At 37.7% G+C, this 22,249-nt stretch overlaps 1 protein-coding gene across 3 annotated transcripts in view; it reads left to right on the top strand.

Moving 5' to 3' along the window:
• Nucleotides 1–22,249, top strand: part of FBN1 (fibrillin 1) — a 4,097,759-nt gene that overhangs the window by 4,051,600 nt on the left and 23,910 nt on the right. For all 3 annotated transcript variants that reach the window (XM_044077620.1, XM_044077621.1, XM_044077622.1), the window contains exon 65: nucleotides 14,594–14,771. In XM_044077620.1, coding sequence (XP_043933555.1) covers nucleotides 14,594–14,771 — 178 coding nt within the window. The remainder of the gene's footprint in view (nucleotides 1–14,593; nucleotides 14,772–22,249) is intronic.

Raw genomic sequence — 22,249 nt, forward strand, 5'->3', positions numbered from 1 at the left:
TGTACAGATTTTCATTGAATGTCCAGATTTCTGCCTCATATTTTTGGTCCATTTTTCATAAAATTTTGGTTGTTTAGCAAAAATAGTAGAAAATCATTAAAGACAGAAGTTAGAAAATAATCACAGACAGACATTTGAGTTTCAGAATTGATACGCTTCAGATAATTCATGCTAATGCAAGACCTATTATTCAACTATTATCAACTTTCTAAGTTTGTAAGAGCAATATTTATTAAAAGTGTCCCAATTTTTGGGTATTTGTCCCACTTTCATTTATGGCTTTGTCCGGATTTTTTGCTCTAAAAGTTTTAGGGGTATGACACCCACACACCCACAACCCCCCCCCCACACACACACACACACATACACACACACACACACATAACCCTACCTATTCCATAACTAACCCCCTCCCCTTATGCAACCATCTACCTAACTGCTGCCAGGATCGCTCGCTTGCTTTCACTCTTAACTCTCTCTGTCATACACACAGTCACTTCTTCATTCATACCTGCATTCACTCATATCGCAACCACTCTCCCGATCTCTCACACACACACACACACACACACACACACACACACACACACACACACACACACACACTCATTCCTCATTCATACCTGCATTCACTCACACATCACTCTCGTTCTTCTGATCTCACACACACATGCACACACACACACACACACACACACACACACACACACACACACACACACACACAACTAATGCACATGCTCAGTTACACACTTTTTTACATTTAGTGTTTTAAATGTTATGACTGTACAAGTTAAGTAACGTCGCGCAAGAAAGCAAGTGCACTGGTGTATTTACAGATTGTCACATACTACCTGTATATTTGAAATTATACTTTCTTAAGAACTGTAATTTTCAATAAACATCAAATGGCTTAATAACATACAAGCCAAAACACTCCTGCATTAGGTTTCCGATGTTTTCCTGAACATAACTATGCAAATTACATCCCTTAATGAAATATAAAACAAATAAGTCCTGCAGTATGTGCTCCACTGTCATGTGCTCCATTGTGTAGTCGCAAGTTATCGACAGGCTTTACGTTTGTTTGTTTTTTTCTCGAGCCAGTAATACTGTATTCTTTGCAAACTTTTGTTTAAATTCTTAGCACCTTATGTTTGACTACCGATCTATGTGCAGGTAAGACACAGAGTTGAAGTTTTTTTTCCCTTTCTTAACTGGAGTGTGACTTTTACCAGTTATAATGTGGCACCGCTGGGTAAATGTACTGCATGCATGAGGCAAGACCTTTGCAATGCATACTGAGCGCATTACAGTAAGAAGTTATAATTCCATATTGATGTCCCTTTGCACAGCAGGGACATCAGTATTCATGACAGCAGATGTAGGAATATTTCAAAGTTTAAAGAGGATGTCAGGAATTCTCGGTGGGAGGTGTGGTTTGGGCGAGACTTGCTACTGCGCATCCTGCGGGGTACTTCTCTAACACAAACCCCAGATTTGGGCAAAGTTTAACTATTTTAATTTCGGATGTCCGTAACCTGGGGACTGCCTGTAGATATATATATATATATATATATATATATATATATATATATATATATATATATATATATATATATATATGTGTGTGTGTGTGTGTGTGTGTGTGTGTGTCTGTCTATCTGTGAGCAACACTACAGTATTAATCAAAACATCAAAACAGCAGATAAACAGGTCAAACAGGAACTGCCACATAGGCAAGAAAAAAAAATTCCCAGGCAAAACTGTTTGTAGTGTGTCGTACCTTAAACCTCTTTTGTATGACTTTTATGGGATATATATACAGATGACCTCTTAAGAACATACAGCAGATGTTCCAGCTACATTGCTTCTGAATACCCACTGACTTTTGATGTTTTTGCAAGTCTTAGTTGTTGTATGAAGGCAATAAAATCCAAACCTGTTTTAAAAATATTGGCATACTTTTCCTCTGAGTTATACCTACCCATCTGTGTATATATCTATCTATATCATGTGGTCTGGTTTACTGTTGCACAGTTTGAAGGTAGCAGTTTATGAAGCAGACAGCATGCAGTCTCGTGTCTTCTTATTGTTTGTAATTAGGACTAGCAGATGTAGCACATGGTAATCAGATAAATGCCAGATGGTGTGCAAAAAAGTACAAGGTTGTACATTATGGTAGGAGAAATCTAGGAAAACCTGTGTTAGAAGTCTAGGAAGACAAGTCATCCATCCATCCACAAGAACCTGAAGGCTTAATAATCACCCCTTGATTGAATTTTATACCGTAGTATAGCTGAGGTTAAAAGGATGCTGTGATAAGGTGCAAAGGTAATGGAGTAGGCACAAGGTATTTTTGGAGCCAAGAAGTTATACTTCTGTTGCACATGTCACTAGTTGCGACACATTTGAATACTAGTAATGCCACATTTGGAATACTATTTTCATTTCTGACGATAGCCACATAGAGAAAGATAGACTTGGCCAGTAGACAGTATGCAAAGAATAGCTGACAAATGGGAAAAGAAAAAAGAGCTGAAATATGAGGGAAAAAAATCAAGACAGCTTGGCATATATGCATATTTTATTTATAAGAGAAAGGAAGTGCATTTTATAAACTTATCGCAGTATAAGGGATTAAGTGAGTGACGTACTTTAACTAAAAGAAAAACTTTCTATCTGCAGCCATAAGAAACTCTTTCACTTCAAGGCAGTTTGACAGAAAACTGAACACTTGATCCAGAAAAGTGATTTATTCCCTATTGATAGTATCAGCAAGAACAAAGTTGAACAGAAGTCACCACGATGCTGTAATTAAACACTATTTATTGATAAAACGAGCGCTTTCACGTACTGCCAAGGTACGCTTCTTCAGGTTTATACATCTGTTTAAACTCAACCATTTTATACAAAAAGCCATCAATCAAATTATGATAATTAAAACCAATTCATCCTCATTTAGTATAATCAATCAATCAAATAATTACATGATTAATTATTCAATCATGTTCCTTACATCTTACTTTTTAAACACATAGTGCGTATTATATTAGGTATAAAACCTAGCTATAGCAAAGCCTGCACTCAAAAAAGTACTGCCTAATAATTTTCTGATAAAAAGAACAAATAATATTATGTGTATATTTAACCAAGATATCTATGCATGTATGAGATGTGAAATATGTATAATTATATGCTCTAATAATCAAAAATATACACCTTATATCTGAATGCATTATATTCTATTTATCATTATATAAAAATAACAAAATACCATGTACTACATTGGAATGGTATAAAATAGATATGTAATTTATATTGTTATGCATAATATATATATAATACATATTATGTTAGGTATCGAGCCTAGCTATGGCAATGCCTGTGTTCAAAAAAGATTTCAAAAATTCAAAAATTCAAAAAATTCCATCGGAACATCTCCTCTATGAAATGAATATAAGTATATATAGAAATATGTGCCTAATAAAATATCTACATATATGAAATATTAAATGCTTAAAAACGTTAAAATATGCATTTCATTAATCTAAAATATATATTTAAGAATATATTATTCATTATTACATGATAACGACAATAACAAATTGCTATAGACTATATGGCAGAAGTTACATAATACAAGTATATAACCTGTATTATTGAACTGGAATATATAGTGATTGAACAGATACATTATGAATTATAATAATACCATCAACCATCTCCTGGTGACTAATAATTCAAGATCTTCATTGATTATATTTGTTACTGATCTGAATCAGTTTCATCTCCGTCTTGCTAATATTGGTTTTATACTTATGGTCTGATTCAATCCTGGTTCAATATGTGCTCTTAACCTCAAAATCCCGTTCAATTCAACAACTTCAAGATAGCCCATATTATTACCCTCTCGTCTATTTGTATAAATTAGTTGTCGAACCCTGAACTTGAAGTGATGGTTGGGAAACATATGGTTATGTTTGGCTAAAGCATTAGTCAAGATGTTTCTCTTTATGTCATAGTTATGGTTATATATACGATCTTTAAGCCTTCTAGATGTTAACCCCACATAATATGCCTCACATGCTTCACATGTGGCCAAATAAACTAAATTCTTAGACTCACAAGTGGCATAAAAATATGGTGTAAATGTATATTCTAAGTCCGGAACCGTAAAAGGTTGAGTCTTGGAGATGAATTTGCACATATTGCATCTATTACATGCATATGTCCCATGTCTTAAGAACTGTCTAATATCCAGACTAAAACCATCCACTTTCTAATTACATAGGATCATTTTCAAGTTTTTACTGTTCCTATACCTGAAAGTGGGTTTAGTACCAACTACTTGTGCTATAGATTTGTCTAACAATAGAATTTTCCAGTTATCTTTAATGATATTATTAATATAATATATATCATTCGTGTATCTGGTGGTAAAAGCCACCTTAGTATTATATTGATATATTTCAAAATCATGCGTACAGGTCCCTTGTCTTGTATTGATATTTAATTCAGGATCAATGATGGAACGTTTTACCTCTTCAATCAGGGCATGTGGATAGCCCCTATCCATGAAGAAATTATGTATCATATCCACTTGTAGATTTCTATCTGCTTCCTTACTACACAAATGTGATATTCTTAATAGCTGTCCCTTAACCACATTATAGAATATATCAGTGGGATAGCAGCCTGGCAGTACGAATCCACAAGATAAACAAGGCTTGAACGCAAGTTTATTTTATTAAAAAAGCGTTTTCGCTGCTTAAAAATTATGCAGCTTCTTCAGAAACAGATTATGAAAACAAGCGCTGAGCTTTTTTTATAAAATATATAAAGGAAGTGGTTACATTACGTCACTTCCTGGAAAATCCTTATTAAAACGCACAGTTTAAAAACACATTATAAAATATACCCAAGGTCACAAAAAAAGGCGTCCGAGGGATAACAAAGTCTTATTAAAATCTTGTTAGCAAGTCACCAAAATGAACATGTAATGCTTTTAATGCTGTTTGTTGGTCTTACGTTTGTTCACATTATAGAATATATGACGTGGGTGCATGCTGTTGTAATGGAGAATGGCATTTCTCCAGCATGGTTTTCTATAGATGGTAGTGGAAATAGAACCATCTAGTTCTTTTAAGATGGTAACATCCAAAAAATCTATTTTGTTAATAGACTGCTCCACCGTAAATTTCAAGAAATCAGTGGTGGGTTCTAAATAAGAAATCAGCTCGTTGAGTGAATCTTCACTCCCATTCCATAATATTAATATGTCATCCACAAAACGTCTGTATAAGAAGACGTTCTTGAATGACATACTTTTGTATAGGAACCTATTTTCCCACTGATGCATCACTAAATTAGCGTAAGAGTTCGCACAGGGAGTGCCCATGGCTACTCCCCATACTTGTGCATACAACTTGTTCTGAAACAGAAACATATTGTTATTCAAGACTATTTCTAGTAAGGTACATATCAATGTTTGACAGGCTTTATCAAGTGTTCCATCTATGTGCAAAAACTCCCTGATAGCCTCTAACCCATAGTCATTAGGGATGCTTGTGAATAAATTCTTGACATCCATCGATACAAAGATAGTGGAAGAAGAAATATCTTGGGTAACTGCTGTACTCTGTAACTCATTCAATAACCCATAGGTGTCCTTTAATATAGTAGGTATTTTTCTGACTATAGGCCCCAGTTTAGATTGAATAAAGATGGAAATCTTTCTGTCACCCATTGTTCTCCTGATACTATGGGACGCATGGGAGGTGGAAAAATTCCCTTATGTACCTTTGGTAGAACTTTTATCACAGGTATAAGAGGAAAGTCTATTAAGAGATACTCATATAACTCTTTATCTATCTGTCTGCACATCAATAGGTCATATAGGGAATCTTGTACATGTTTTATAATGTGTATAACATCCCTTTTCTCTATAGATTTGTAAGCAGCATCATCATTAAGCATATTAGACATCAACTCTACGTACATGGTAGTTTCCATCATAACTACTCCACCACCTTTATCAGCTGGTTTAAAGGACAACTCTGTCATGTTCTGTAAATCTCTAAGACATGATTTCATATTAGTATTCAAGTTATAGAATAACTTATTTTGTTTACCCTTAGAGAAATATGCATACAGATCTTTTTCACAAGCTTTGATAAAACATTCAACATTATTAGGAAAAGGTGGTGTAAACATACTCTTATTCCTATAGTTCTTGTTGACATCAAAATTTGCTGTGTGAACATCTTTAAAATGTACCTTAAGTGCTATGGCTCTTGCAAACAACCGCAAGTCAATCAGCAATTCCGAAAGATTGCTGCCTTGAGAGGGAATAAAGGAAAACCCTTTATTCAACAGTTCTTCTTCATCTATAGAAAGTTCACGCGTTGTAAAACTGAAGACAAGTTGTTTCAGTTCCTGTTTGATAGTATATTAGCCAAGAAACCTGGAAAAATAGTGTGTGAAGCCTGGTTCCATAGTGCAGAGAGTTGAATCCCTGTGTGTGACCCAAGCTACCAAGGTTTGATTAGAAGACGTTGTACTGGAGGATCCAGGCATGGAGAGGCAGAAATGAAAGGGCAAGATCAGCTCACCTGTTCTTGGAGAGTGGGGAGGGTTGCATGCACTTGGGCACACTGTTCATTGTAATATTTCTTTGTGAAGTCTGTGAAACATTGTCTCGTGCTTCAGGGTTAGAAGGCAGGGCTGCCTGACGGTTATGGCCCCTGTAGAAGTGAGGAACACCCTTTGCAATTAGCCCACAACACACCCAGTTCCCTTATGTAGCTGTTTGCAAGGACATTAGGGCAAAAAAGGAAAAAAACACAAACCACAACAGATGGCTGGTTATGGCCCCTGTAGAAGTGAGGAACACCCTTTGCAATTAGCCCACAACACACCCAGTTCCCTTACGTAGCTGTTTGCAAGGACATTAGGGCAAAAAAGGAAAAAAACACAAACCACAACAGATGGCTGCCTTAATGATGACTCACCCCAGTGATAAAGAACAACTGGGCTAATTTGCTGGGAGGGGGTTGATGATCATCAGACAGTGGGGGCACTCAGTGAAGAAGCCTTAAAGTTATTTGTGGTTTTACTTTTCTTGAAGAAGAGAAGGATAAAACAATATCTGTTAGAGAAAAATGACTGAACTGTCGTGAACCCAAACAAGATTTGTCATTTATTCACCGTGTGTTCTTTACAGGGGCACAAGGTCCTACACAGATTATAGATGCCTGCAGTAGCATAGCTAAGAGTGGGTAAGAGGGGCAAATGCCCCAGGCACCAAGTGCTGGGGCCACGATCAGCTGATCCCAATATGTGTTTAATACAGTACCGGCTTTTAAAAGCCGGTATTGTATTTGCAGTCAAACCTGAGCACTGTAGTACTCTGTGTATGGTCTAAACTGTACAGTTTGCTATGATATTTTTTTGTACATAAAACCTGAGTAGTGTAGCATTCAGTGCAGGCAGGGTATAAACTGTAGCAAGCAGCTTGGCATATTTTAAAAAGAAGAACATTTTTTTAATCAAAACAAGAGTGAAGGCAGGGTATAAACTGTAGCAACTATTTGCTATATTTGTAGAAAGCATTTAGCTATATTTTAATAGAAGACTTTTTTAATTAAAAGAAGTTGAAGGAGGGTTAGGCAGGTCACAGAAATGGGACTTGAATGGATGGGGCAGAAGTGGGGGATGTTGTGCATCTGGCCACCTGGACGGTGTGCCAGTAGAAGGAATGCCCATTATTTGTTTGTTGTTTTTTTTTTTTTGCTCTTCACTTGAGGAGCTGAGGGTGTGGAGCGAGGTGCTTCTTCATAATACTGCCCCTTAGAAAGCTAAGGAATAGAGCTAAAGCCTGTGGGCAGGGTTCATAAACAAGCACTAGATGTCTACACAGAACTAATTTTCCAGGAGGCCGCTTTATGAAGTGGCCCAGTGCTAATTCGACTTAGCAGGAATTGACTAGTGCTAACAGTTTGAACAAAGAACTGCATAATTAAAGACAGGTGTAGCAATAGCAAGATAAATAGTGCCAGACTGCTGCATGGCAGGAGCAGCACTATAGTAAGGTACAGCCCACAACTGAAGTGATAGACACCAATAAGTCAGGTAAGCATGACCAAGTCAGTATGTGTGCTGACATGCGCAATGTAGTACCACAATGTGAGTGTGCACAGCAAAATGCCAGCCCTGTTCATCAACTGAATGGGAAGAAAATGGGGAGATCAGAAGTAGGAAAGGGGAAAACACCAAAAAGAGATAAATACACAAGGATTACCATAAGGTATGAAAGACTGTGGGGAGGAAGACTAATTTTTTGTTGTAGGAAAAAGAGAGCTTTTTATAAGATTTAACAGGGGTAGATGGGGAAGTTACTGAGTAATACCTATAGATGGGATAAAGGGAGAAGGGTGGGTAGCAGGGACAGACAGACAAACAATGCATAACCAGACAGGGGCAGTATATGCAAAAACGTTGGGAAGGACAGTATATGAATGCAGAGGGTTGGACAAGTAGTGATGGGGAGGTTAGGCGAGGAAAGGAGAATGGGGAATGACACATAAGGAAGGAAAAACTTCAGGATGGGATAAGTTTGGGTCCTGGCATGTTTGGATGACAGGCCGGCCTAAAGGACAACAAACCCAAGCATCACTCACCTCAGTGGCCAGTGTTATAGGTTGGTTGTTTCTTCAGTGGACCAATGACTGAAGCCTGCTTGGCCACATTACTTCACTAGTCATGTCGGAAAGCAACCTTGCTAAGCAGGGCATCCAGTTACCATTGCAACTTGACAGCCACCCGCCTCTAAAACTGATGATCAGAGATCAGGAGATAACCCCTACAGTCCACTTTCAGATGAGGAGCCTTCACCCCCCACAAGAAGCAGGCACAGAGGACACCACTGGCCAGTGGCAGACTTGTCAGCCACTGGCATCCCAGAACCAGATGCACTGTCAAGTGTAAACCAAGGTAACAGAGGCCTCAGCTCTTCTTCCACAACTGGACTTGCAGAAAGATGACAAAAGGTAAAAAAATGATTACATACATATGCAATGAAGAAGATCACAGCTGTACAGTGGATTGGCACAGATGCAATATGCACCCCACTGCCAAAAGAGGTGTTTCCACCTTCTGCATTACTGAAACATATTCAGCTGCTGCTGGGAAACCATGTATATACCCTTAATATTCTTAGTATACATGTGAAACAGTTAAGATAGTAGAAGGCAAGGTACTAAGGCAGTGCTTATAAGATATTTTAGGCTTCCTCTCCTGAACTTCTGTTTACCACTGATGAAGCAGGTCAGGGTGACACCAGTTCAGGTGGCTGCACAAATCACGGCGCAATGACAGTTGTTTACAGACAGTTTCATTAGCATAGCTGCCCCACTGAATGGGGGCAGCTTGTTAATGCGATATAAAAGTCTGGCACCATTTTGTGCAACACTGCTTAGTACCATTTATTTGAGAAGCAGGGAATTTCAGGAATAATTCTGCAGACTCTGAGTTTCACAGAGAGCCCTGCCCAGTAAAGTACATCTGCAAGAACAGCACACCCTTCAGTGGATGTCACTGACAGTAGATGCAGTAGATTTGAATGTGTGTGTGTGTGTGTATGTGAGTATAACTCAGAACCCATGCCACAAGCAAGCCAATGTGCTTAGCTCTATAAAGGACAAACAATGTGCACTGAAAACTTTGGAAACAGCATGTGACCGAGGGTATGGAGTGCCAAGGCCATGCAGATGTTTTTATTCAATCTTAAATGCTACTTACTGTCTAATAAATATTCAACTAGTATAACTCAATGATCACATGAATAATGTCAACATATGTTGTAATTCTTATAAATGTCCTGGCAGCACTATTTTGCACCACCTAACAGTAGTCAAGCCTGAATAGCAGAAAGGCATAAGACAGTTTTTCTCAGTCTCTCTCTGTCTATCAGATGAACTCACACGGTTGTGAAAATAGCCTATCTTTTAAACATTAACTATATATGAAAAAACACTACCAGATTGTGTATGGACAAAATAGATGCATACAATGAAGTGCTTTTTTTGTTGTTGGTGTTTTTCAAATGGGTGGATCGTGGATCTGACTATAATAAGCCAATCTCTAAAATGTAGAGATCAGCTTGATATATTGAAGTGCCTTTTTTTTTTTTGCTGGTTTATGGTACCAGAACAGAGAGCTGATAGAGCCAAGTGTGCTTTTGCTCCCCCTACCACATTAATATAGGCTTTTCCACTGCTTTGGCTTCCATTCACCCCCAAACGATACACTTTAGGGGAACTGCCAATCATCCAAATTGCCTGTAAATATGCATTCTGTGTGTGTGTGTGTGTGTGTGTGTGTGTGTGTGTGTGTGTGTGTGTGTGTGTGTGTGTGTGTGTGTGTGTGTGTGTGTGTGTGTGTGTGTGTGTGTGTGTGTGTGTGTGTACATGAACGGGTCTATATGACTTGGTCGACAGTTCATATGGTCGACTGTTTATTTGGTCGACAGTTCATTTGATCGACAAGCATTTGCCCCCTTCCCCAATGTTGTGTGACCCTGGAGTTGATATATATAGTTGGGGGGGTGTGGGGGGCACAATGCTTGTCGATCAAATGAATAAACAGTCGACCATATGAACTGTCGACCAAGTCATATAGACCCACATGAACGCGTGTCTGTGTCTGTCCATCTGTGTATGCTTGCCTGTCTGTCTGCCCAGTGATGGATTCTCAGCCCATCCAGGCATGCAGAATTAGTTTCTCTGCCTTATTTACTTTAAATGTTGGGTTAGGTTTTAGTTACTTCATGATTTTCATTGCATTTAATGGGGTCTCCATTGCTTGTTTGAAATTCAATAGTATTAGTCCCAAAATTGCAACAAATTAAGTGCAGTTAGGAGAGACTATATACGAAGTCTGAAATTGCTGAATCTTGAAGAACTCACCCTTCTCTGAGGTATAGCAGTTTTGGAATTAGTATGTATAAGTAGTTAGAAATAAATGAATTTTGTAGCATGTTCTATTTTCGTTTGTGTGATTAACTGCATGGCAAGATAATTATGTGATGTTTGTATTCAGTTATTGAAATCATTTCATGTTAATGCACCCGTTTCCCCTGGTTTATGTCTTGTGGTCTCGTGTCTTTGATATCCATAGCTATAAAAATGTATATTATTCTGCAATGATATGGAGTTACTTACAAATATAGGAGTACATTGACATTAGACTGAAAACACCCTGAAAGTAACACAGTTAGCTTTGGATTACAACCTTTTTTTCCTGACTTTGACACCACTTTTGCTGCAATTTCATCTTCTATCTTTCTGTAGTCACTAAGTTAGGGCATTTGTTTGAAGAATGCAATGCATGTAGAAGCTCTCATAATTTTACTTTGATAATATCAGTGTACAGTGATACACTGATAAAACTTAAATTTGAGATGTTGGTTCAACTTTCCATCCTGGACTAATCGCTTTAACACCAAGGAAACTGCAGCTCTGAAAGAAATTATAGCCTTATCTGTTTTGAGCTTGGAACATGAGAATAGTCAGGCACTGTTGTAGAAACTGACTTTCAGTGGATCTTTTTTTTCCCAAATACCTAATCCTGTAATGATTAAATTAATTCAGATAGTTTTACTGTTCCTGGAAATCCGTAGTTAAAATCACTTCATTTTCTTGTTTCTGTTTTGATTTTCTTTATTTTCATGTTTGTTTTTTTTATTTCTGTTGTGTTTTAGTCATGTTGACTACTTGACTTGTCTGTATTTGTGTACTCTAAATGCAGAATCATACCTCTCAACCTCTTAGAGTAAGGAATCTTGACAAAGTCAAGTGGTACAAATAGGGACACTTTTGAAATATTGATCTTACAAACTTAGAAAGTTGATAGAATAACAGGTTTTGCATTAGCATGAACTTTCTAAAACTCAAATGTCTGTCATTATTTTCTAACTTCAGTCTTTAATGATTTGATTTGTCAATAATTTTCCAGGCAGCCACAATTTTATGAAAAACGGACCAAACATATAAGGCAAATGTCTGGACATTCTGTAGAAATCTGTGCAGTTTAGAGGTATGTGCAGAATCCCTCTGCTTCTAAACTGCTCTGTAGGCATAATAATTTATATTCTTGTGTTACTGCTGACAGCAGGTAAAAACTGAGATAAGACGATATGGAGAAGATATGGCGAGACCAAAGAATAGGTTGCAAGATATGCTTTGAGCAATGAATAACTGCTAAAATAATCTATCACATAACTACGTCTAGAAAAATGTAGGCTAAACAAGACTGAATTACAAACCTTGAATTCTTGTACAGAAAATTTCAAAAAAATACTTTTATCCTATTCTGCAGTAAGTTACACACGAACTTATAAAATTAGTCAGAACTTTAAAGGCTGTGTGGAAGTCAAAAATCTTAAACAAACATAAAATCTTCTGAAGAATCTGTTTGTAAATACTATAGGTTCATAGGTTCTTACTATTCAGTTGATCAAGTAGATCATTTGCACTTAGCCACTGCAAATCTCACTGTTTCTTAGACATTTCTGTGAGGTTTTGTAGGGTCAGACCTCGGGGTGTATTTGAGGTTACACATCAATTTGTCTGACTTACACTAGAAGAGGGTTAGGGAGTTACTTTGATATAGAGAGGAAGTATTTTCCAGATGAGAGGAATTCTTTGCGAAAGGTATCTGTCCCACCTACAGGTTCTTTTTATATAAGATTGGAGGTTTAGGTCTCTTGTACAAGTTTTCATGGTGTTACAGATTTTACGAACATGTAGGAGGCCAATTACAAAAAGTTGCATTCCAAAGCTAATTTAGAACACGTTATTAACATTTCATTGGAAGATAAATTTGAAGATATAGAAAAGGACCAAGCAAAAAAATATTCCTCTCAAACTGTAAGCACAAAATCTGGACAAAGCAAAAATAATGAGACGACAAAGGCCCAAAATCAGGGACAAATTTTAAATACTGCCCTTACAAACATGCAAAGTTGATAATAAGCTTTGTGTTAGCATGCATTTGCGGAAGGATGTGAAGTCTAAAATTTAAATGTATGTCATTATTTACAGACTTCAGTCCTCAAGGATTTGCCACAAAACCACACATTTTATGAGTTACAGGCCAAAAATATAAGGCAAAAATCTGGATCTTCTGTGAAAATCTGGACAGTTGAGAGGTATGGAAAGAATGCGTTTAGCAACTTAGATGATTTAGCAGTTTTCAGTACTCTACAGTTCACATCTGCATTTCTAAAAAAAATCTTGGAATGCAAGCATTAAAGATGGAATAATATTTGCAAGCATTCCATAGAACTAAAGAAGTCTTCAAATCCATCTGTTCTGAATAAGAAATGAAAGTTAACAGATATAAAACTATATCTGAACTGCCTTTAATTAAATGTTTAATGTTAGTATCTGGTATTATTTCTGCTGCTGTTCTGCATTCTTTTAATTTCCACCCAAAACTTAGCAAGAAGTTAGTTAATGCAGTGACTCATTTATCAAAAGATCAATAAACAGCCATAAAGTAATATTAAAAGACTCCATCGATCCACAACCGCTTTTTCCCACTTTTACATATGGGGTCAGGATGTCACTTTAACAGCGACAGTCATTTAAAGCCAAGTGTCTGGTGTAGAAGAACAACACTGGCAGAACCAGACAAATAGAATTCCAAGAGATGGGTGGCTAGCCATGCCAGTGTTGTTCTTCTACACCAGACACTTGCATCCTCACTCACATCTAGGGCCAATTTAGAGTGTCCAATCCACCTACTGCATGTCTTTGGAATGTGGGAAGAAACCGGAGCACCCAGAGGAAACCCACGGGAACACAGGGAGGACTTGCAGACTCCACACAAAAAGCGCCTCAGCCAAGAATCAAACAAGGGAACTTCTTGTTATAAGGCGACAACACTATCCACTGCACTGCTGTACTGCCCTTCATATTAAAAGACTGAAGGAAGGATAATAAAGACAGTTCACATGTATTACTTTACAGAATGGTGTTGTCTGTTATATAGGTGATAATAAAAAGCAAAATACATGCTCTGCACAAGGACTATGGGCCTGATTCCAAAGATCTGCTCTTGGTGTAAGTGACCTACACAAGAGTAAGCCTGCTTTATAGTTAGGTATAACACTGGAGTAAATCTCTTAACACTGAGAATAATTCCTTTGGAATCTGGCCCCATGAAAAGAAGTTAATTTTAACAAAGATGGACTGAAGTTTGCTTTCTAAAAAGCATGAGGCAAAGATGGTGGAAGTGGGAAGGGATGCACTGAAAAAGCATGTGGTTTTAGAGATCATGTAAGTTTTCTTTTTTAAATCAACAGCAATTAAACATTTTGATTGTCAATGTACTTTTGAAGTGCTATGGTTTCATCTTAAAATCAGCTCCCATCTAACAGGAGATTGCTGGTCTGCTGAAAATGGTTATTATTCCTATTAGAAGTAAAAGTATTAAGTGCAAAATTGGCTCCTTCTTCTAAATGTTAATGTTGCACTCCTGTATACCTTTGTCGTATTACCTATTTTTTTATATATTTTTGTTACTTTAGACACTGTGTTTCTGGAATGGGATTAGGAAATGGACATTTACAAGTTCCAGAAGAAGTAAATGATGATAATGTCCTTTCACCAGAAGCCTGTTATGAATGCAAAATTAATGGTTACCCAAAACGAGGAAGGAACCGTAGAAGTGCCAATGAAACATACAGTGCAGAATCGGATGTTAAGGTATTTTTGATCTCATTTTCACAGATATGACATTTTAGTGATGTACTCCGTGCTTGTTATGCTGTGACACGATTTACCACCATTGTATCGCATGTCATCTCAAAAGCAAAGTGTATTAAATTAATTTGAGAATCTCTTGGAATTCTACTTGTCTGGTTCAGGCAGCACAAGTCTTACATGATGCTTGCTTCTGAGAAAGAAGTTGTCTAACTCTTTCTCTGGCAGACTTTCTCGTAGTAATGAAAATGAAGCATTATAGAAGGCAGTCTGCAGCTCTAAACTGTGCTTTTTCAGAGTTTAACTTGTTGCGCTTAGATTGCAACTCAGTATAAAGATTTAGTGCAAGACATTGTGTTAGTGAGATCAGTGACTGCAGGAAAAGACTGTAGCGCACACTGGTGTGCTGTGTTAGTTTACAAAGCTGAAGACATGGTTCAGCAACCAGGAGAGGACAGACCCTGTAGGAGCGCATACAGGAGAGTGGTTCGAGCAGTCAGAGACTAAAACTCAAATAATCACAGGCAGTGTCAGTAGAAAGATGTCAGACATATGTCTTGGAGTCGCCATGAACATAGTTCTATCACAAGCCTTTATTGTTGTTTTATAATGCACAGTAATAACCACGTTCAGTAAGGTGCAAATGGTTACATCTGTAGGTACCAGACAGACAAAAACAGTACATGCAGTCCCATTACAAAGCAGTATGTTTTAAAATTCTTTAGAGTGTATAAACTCCCATTTCTAACAAGGCTTGCTCTTTTGGAGTTAAGCTACTTTAACCAGTAAGTGGGCATAATTCACTGCCATCCTTTGTGTTTGTTGCCTAGCCAGTATTTCAACTACATTGTCTCCCTAGGACACACTCCAAGTCTTCCTAAATATATATTCTATTGTATGGTACTGCACAATCTGAAGGTAAATGCTGGTTAAGCTCTGTCTCTTTTCTGATTTGAACTTGTTACAACCAGTATGTTAGATGAGAAAGGGCTGGTGGTAGTGGCCTGATAATACTTTATTAAAGCATGTGGCATGGTAGAACAGAAAAAGTAGTGACCAAAACGGAAATTGCAACAATTACAGTAGCAGGAATCAGTGGTGGGCCATGTTAGTTAGCACCTACCATAAGGTGATCTAAGCTGTTATTTATACCCTGCAAAAATTATAAATAAGCTGGTAAAATAATTACACTGGGGCAGCGTGCCCCTGGTTAAGGAAAAAGCAAGATATCACTGTCACAGAGCAGAGTGGAAAAGTAGGGAGTTTGCATTTTACAGTCGTGGATGGCTGTTTCTGACAGGGGTACATGTAGTTCCACTGTACAGTCATTTGTTATGAGGACACTCACATTCCATTTTGAGAATGTAATGCATTTACATATGGTACAACTGTATAATTTTCAGTGGAGTTTTTCTTTAGTTAACCTAGCTTTAATGGGGTTGATACCAAAGACTGCCACAGTAAAAGCACTGTGCTGTTTTCCTAAACAATAATTACATTTTTTCTAAGAAGACATTGCATACAACCCTGATAAATAAGACAAGCCCACAGCATGCAAGGCTGTATTCCCTGTTCGTTTCCAAATTTTAACAGTTAGTGTACATCTTCTTTTGGATTTATAAACATGTGGGAATGCTGACACTAGTGTAGCTTTTTGAAATGGGTGTAAAAACTATGAAGATACTGTATCAGAGTCAACACAATATCCTGTTTAATTTGACAGGATTAATATATTACTGCCATTAAGTCTGTGGTGACTGGTCTAATGTGTGTGCAACTATGATGAGGCCTTACTATACTTGGACTGTTGCTCTAGGATTCAGAAAGCTTTAACATGGCCATTTTTCCAACTCACTGTAGTCCTTTACAATTCTCAATCTTGCCTACCACTGAGGTTTCTCATTGGCAGAGGCCTCAGCATGGAGAGCAGCCCTGCTGGTCAAAACACATGCTAATGAGGCAACTTGGGGGAGTGGCTGATTCTAATTAACCATGTGCTGTCCCCTGGACTTGGGTCAGTGGATGGCTGTGTGTGTATGTGTGCATCTTGGTAGGGCATGAAGACAGATGAGTGTGAGTGTATATGTGTGTGTGTGTGTGTGTGTGTGTGTGTGTGTGTGTGTGTGTGTGTGTGTGTGTGTGTGTGTGTGTGTGTGTGTGTGTGTTTGTGGCTGACTGTAGGGGGTTGTCTTTGCTAATAAGATGATTGGGCCACCAGGGAATATGCTATTGCTGTCATGTCTGACATAGCTAGTGTTAAACAAGGGCAATTGGGAGAAATTGTAATGAGCTGACAATGAGGTCTTTCATATTACAACATAAGCTCTGAATTGCATTTGCTAATTGTCGCATAAATTGACTTACCTCCATAGACAATTTATGTGAGTGATGAGAATCTTTCTGAATCCTAGGGTTGGTTTGAACATTGCAGAGATTTTTTTGTTTCTTTGTTTTTGATACATAATAAAAAAGCATTATTATTATTTTGGTCAAGTATCTTTAAGATATGATTTTTTTAATTCTTCCATTACTCTGTGCGGCCATGTGTTGTTTGCTGCATGTGAATCTTTAGCAAAGATATTTGACTATTGTTTTTGAAAAATATGTATGCTTTCTATATGCGAATGCAACAAATGTCACTTTTATCCATTACTACGTATTACACACCCATGGGTGTTTTTTGCACCCTTTCATCTGCCTCATCTTTCATCCAGTTGCAACTTGTCAAACAGTGTTATTAAATTCCATGTAGTATAATATACTCATTTTGCTGTACAGTTGTGTATGTATGTGGAACTCAAATTTCTCTTTTTGTATCTTTTTTGGCATTCTCACAAAACCAAGCCTAGTGGCTTCTGTGCTTGCACTCACTTGGCCAATTCATTCCGCAGTCACAGGAGCCTGGGATTACTAGATAGCTGATAGCCATATGGTCTACTTGTTGCTGCCCAGGAATCCCCCATGAGTTTATCCACTCAAAGTGAGAGCCAGGCGATTGGGAGTGGTCCAGCTTTGTTAGTCCTGTGGAGCAGCCTACCCTCTTCCCTGGTGAAGCACCCTTCCTCCCCTGTGTCAGTTCTTCTGAGCTCTGCTACAGCTGTCCTACAAGATTTTCCCTTGGTTGCAAATGTGACTTCCACATGGCAGTGTGGCTCAGCAGACTCAAGCTCCGTGGGCTAGACACTTAGTCTTTCCATAAAATGTTATCTATGTGGCCGCTAACTTCCTGTGTTGGCTCCTCCAGGCTCCCAAGCTGGAACTCAATTTTCTGATTTTTTTTTCCTTTCAAAATGTATATTAAATGAAGATTTGTTATTATAATTTCTAATATCCTAGATCTCTTACATCACCTTATCAAGATCATTCTACAATGTCATAGCATAAAAGAAAATCATAGTATCCTACTCATGTCCATTTTTTAATGATTCTTTTAAATTCCCTTTCTGTGTGCTATTGAGCTTCCCCCTATCATCCACCCCATCTTTCCTCACCTATGTAGAGTAATTTCCACCAATATAAGCTGTTCCTTTGGACCTTCATGATGGCTGCACACTGAGAAACAGTTTAAGTTTAGCTCTTTCAATGTGAAAACTGAAACTCAGAAGAGACAGCCAGTGAACTCATGTTTTGCGGTAAATTTCAGTAACTGGCTATTAAGTACACTGCCTGGATGCCATCAAAAAAAGAAATTAAGAGAACCTGAAAGAAAGTCAACCACAAACACTGAGGAAAAAACACTGGGAAGAATTATTCAGCTGTTCAGCAAAAAGCAGTGCAAGCTCCAGCTTTGGTGCAAGACATGACTTCCAGGAACCTAGAGGAAAAAAAAAATAAGTCAAATGTATTCAGAGCTGATTAAAATAAAGGAAACACTGATGGAGTATATCAACTCAAATAATAAAAGGTTGAAAATGGAAGAAGCTTTAAACAGATATTCAGATGAGATGATAAAACTGCAAAAATCAGAGGTCAAAATAAAGAAAAGGCTGGCTGAATATGAGACTGCTCAAGAAGAGATGTTTCAAAAAATAATAGAATTAGAGGATACAGCACGCAGACAAAACTTGAGATTTTCTGCTTGTATTAATTTTATGAAAGCGCAAATAGGCAACTGGACTAGTATTCTACAGCAGGAGTTGTTAATTGAAAGGGCAAATTATGTGTATGCTCCAAACTTGGCCATGAGAAAGCAAGATAGACCTTTAATAGTAAAGATGCAATCTTACCAGCAGAAGGAGTTGATTCTGACAAAATGCGGCACAAAAACAAAGTACTAAAAGTGGGAGACAGTAGAGTGTTGAAAATGATTACTGACTGTACATCAGGCAGAAGAAGAGTAAATTTGTTCCACTAATTAGGGAATGTAGAGAAGCAGGCATGAGATTCAAATAGCTGTATCCAGCTATCTTCAGAATATTCATTCTTGGAGGAACAAAATTATTTTTTGATGTAGAAGATACTAAGGAGGAAATACAAAACTTTGTCCACCAAAAAGTAAAAGCAGGAGATTCTTCTTCTTGTTCTTCTGGTAATAAAGACCACAAAGAGACCATGCCAGTAAAACCTTTCCCAGCTTTTCAACAGAAAATGCTTGAGAGACAGAAAAAAAACACAAGAGTTGACTAGAAGAACTGAGAGTACATTAGAAAGGAAGCAGAGACAGGATTTGGGAGATGGAGATAAACAGGAATAATGGCAGCAACTACAAATTGACGAATATGTGTGGGATTATAAAGCATTAATGAAATTTGTGAAACATAACAGAACAAGGAAACCTTGAAATATTGGACTTTTTTGACATTGTTAAACTTGTAGGGACTGTAAAGCATATGGCCTACGTCATATCATTAGTGTTTGGAGGAACACTTAGGAGAGGGGAAAAGGAAGAAAAGAGTTAACTGCAAATAAAACAATTTTTTATTCTTAACAGAAATATTTGTATAGTGCAAGATATCTGCATGTTATAAAGTAAAAGTGTTTCGGTTATTTTCAGGTGTAATAGAGATACTAAAGTAAACAGGTGCCAGTGTTTTTTTCCTACTTTTCTCTTTTTCCTTGTTCAGTTTTAAGAAATGTAGGCACTGCAATGTAAAAAAAAAAGAAAAGGAAGAAAATTCTGTTCAAAAGAGTATGATACAAAAAAATGATGTGCTTTTTCTCATTCTTGCATAGTGAAATGACTGGATTAAGACTCTTGTGTTTATCTAGTAACAAGTTTTAAGAGAATGCAAATAAATAAAATAGAACAAATAATATAATAAACCTCTCCTGTAGCAAATAAATAAATGAATAAATACTTGCAGAAGCAACTCTGTGTCTGGTTCTCATGTCTCAATGGAGACAATCTGATAAAGAGCAATAAAAACAGAATACTTATTGCTTTTAATAGCTTTCTTTCAATGGCTAGTAGATAATATTTTCTGAAAACATTCCACTGTTTTCTCATTCTGGGAGAGCAATAAAGATAAGACAAAACCACACAGCACTTAGTAGAAGCACAGGCTCTACCTTGCATTTTAGCGTGAATAACCTTCCTTTTAGGTTAACCCAAGTCTGTGAGTGTGACTGTCACTGTTACTTTGGAACAATTGTTCCTATTAGGAAGGAGAAACTTTAACATTTAAAGGTGTACATAGTTTTGTGTGTTAGTATTAAGTTACTAGGTTTTTGGGGTGTATTGGGGTTTATTTTTTGAGGGCTTTCCATAAAACAAAAAGTTTTGTAAGATGTGACATAGGCTCAAATGGATATGACAAGAAACAACTATATGAAAGGTCAACCTGACAAACATTAGTATGTGCATGTAACAAAAAAGCTGGAAATAGATACTTAACAAAAAGCTGTTACAGGTGGAAAAAATAACTATTTAACATAATGACCCTTTCGATACTATCTTTAAATATTAATGGTGTCACAGATATATACAAAAAAGGAGTAGTGAACTGTATGAAAACATGTAGAATAAAAATAGATATACTAGAGGTCTACCAAAGCCAAATTTGAGGTAAGTTTGGCCTCCCAGGCCAAGGACAACCACAAAGCATTCTTTAACTATGTCCACAACCTCAAAGGAATTACATTGTTGTGTGCAGAGCTTATTGTAAATGGAGCCACCTATACTGATCCAGAAGACAGAGAAAACCTCCTTGCTGATAAATTCAGCTCCAACTTTACCCCTCTCTCCCCCTCAACTTTCCCTCAGGAAATATCATCAAAAATAACTTCCCCTACTATTACTAGGGAACAGGTCCTTAATGCTCTCTGTAAGACCAAGAACACTGCATCAGTGGGCACAGACAGTATCCCAGGATGCCTACTAAATAGCATGAAACATGACCTATCAGGGCCTCTTGAATTACTATTTAACTGTAGCCTCCAAACAGGTTTCGTGCCTCGTGAATGGAGAAAGGCAACAGTCATGCTTCAGCACAAAGGTAGGCTATAGACCCATAAGTCTTACTAGTCTTATTTGTAAAGCCATGGAAAGAATTATCATGAAGATGATCAATAGAGATATAGTAAACCTCCAGACATTGGACCCAACCCAGTTTGATTTTGTCAAGGGCAGAGCATGCCTTCTGAACCTGGTCGACTTCTTTGAGAAGGTCACCAAAGCAATGGATGAGGGCAGAATGGTTCACAATGCCTGCCTTGACCTCGCCAAGGCATTTGACACAATATCCCACTCAGGCATTGTTGACAAACTCAAGAGGTTAGGTACAAACCCGTATATCACCCAGTGGATAGCCAACTGACTGACAGGACCCAGAAGTTAGAATTGGGGTGTCCACCTCTACAAAGAGGCCAGTCACAAGTGGAGTCCCTCAGGGATTAGTCCTTGGACCGCTCCTTTTTGGCATTTACTTCTGAGAAGTCAAGGCCAATGTCAGTGGTCTCTGGCTAACTAAATTTGCAGACAATTGCAAATTAGGAGCTGTCATTGAATCTTATACTGGTGTCAGATCCATGGACTAAAACTAAATGCCAATAAATGCATAATAGCATCCTTTGGAAAGTCATCCATCCCTGGTAACTATCATATTGACAACACACCCCTTAAAGTTGACCCAGTAGTCAGGGACTTAGGGACACACATAGATAGTAATCTAGCCTTTGACCATCATGTGTCTACAGTGGTGAGGAAATCATTCTGTGTTACAGAACTTATAAAAAAAAGATATAGCATCTAAGTCCAAGGAAGTCATTGTTCCACTGTATTTGGCATGCATCAGACCTGTCTTTGAGTACACTGCTCCCTTTGCTGTGTACCTAACCAGGCATATCCAACAACTGGAATGTCCACAGAGGTTTCTCATTAAAAGAATACAGGGCATAAGTAAAATGTCCTGTGCAGACTGCCTCAAGGCCTATCCCTGTATTTTGTCTCCTACAGGCTTTTGAGGGGAGATCTATGCCTGGCATACAAGGCATTGTCAGACCTCACTCTGATGGACCTCCTTCATATCCACAAAACAGACAGC

Source organism: Protopterus annectens, chromosome 7.part0 (assembly GCF_019279795.1).
Source record: "Protopterus annectens isolate FY-2018-M chromosome 7.part0, PAN1.0, whole genome shotgun sequence".
NCBI classification, from domain to species: domain Eukaryota; kingdom Metazoa; phylum Chordata; order Ceratodontiformes; family Protopteridae; genus Protopterus; species Protopterus annectens.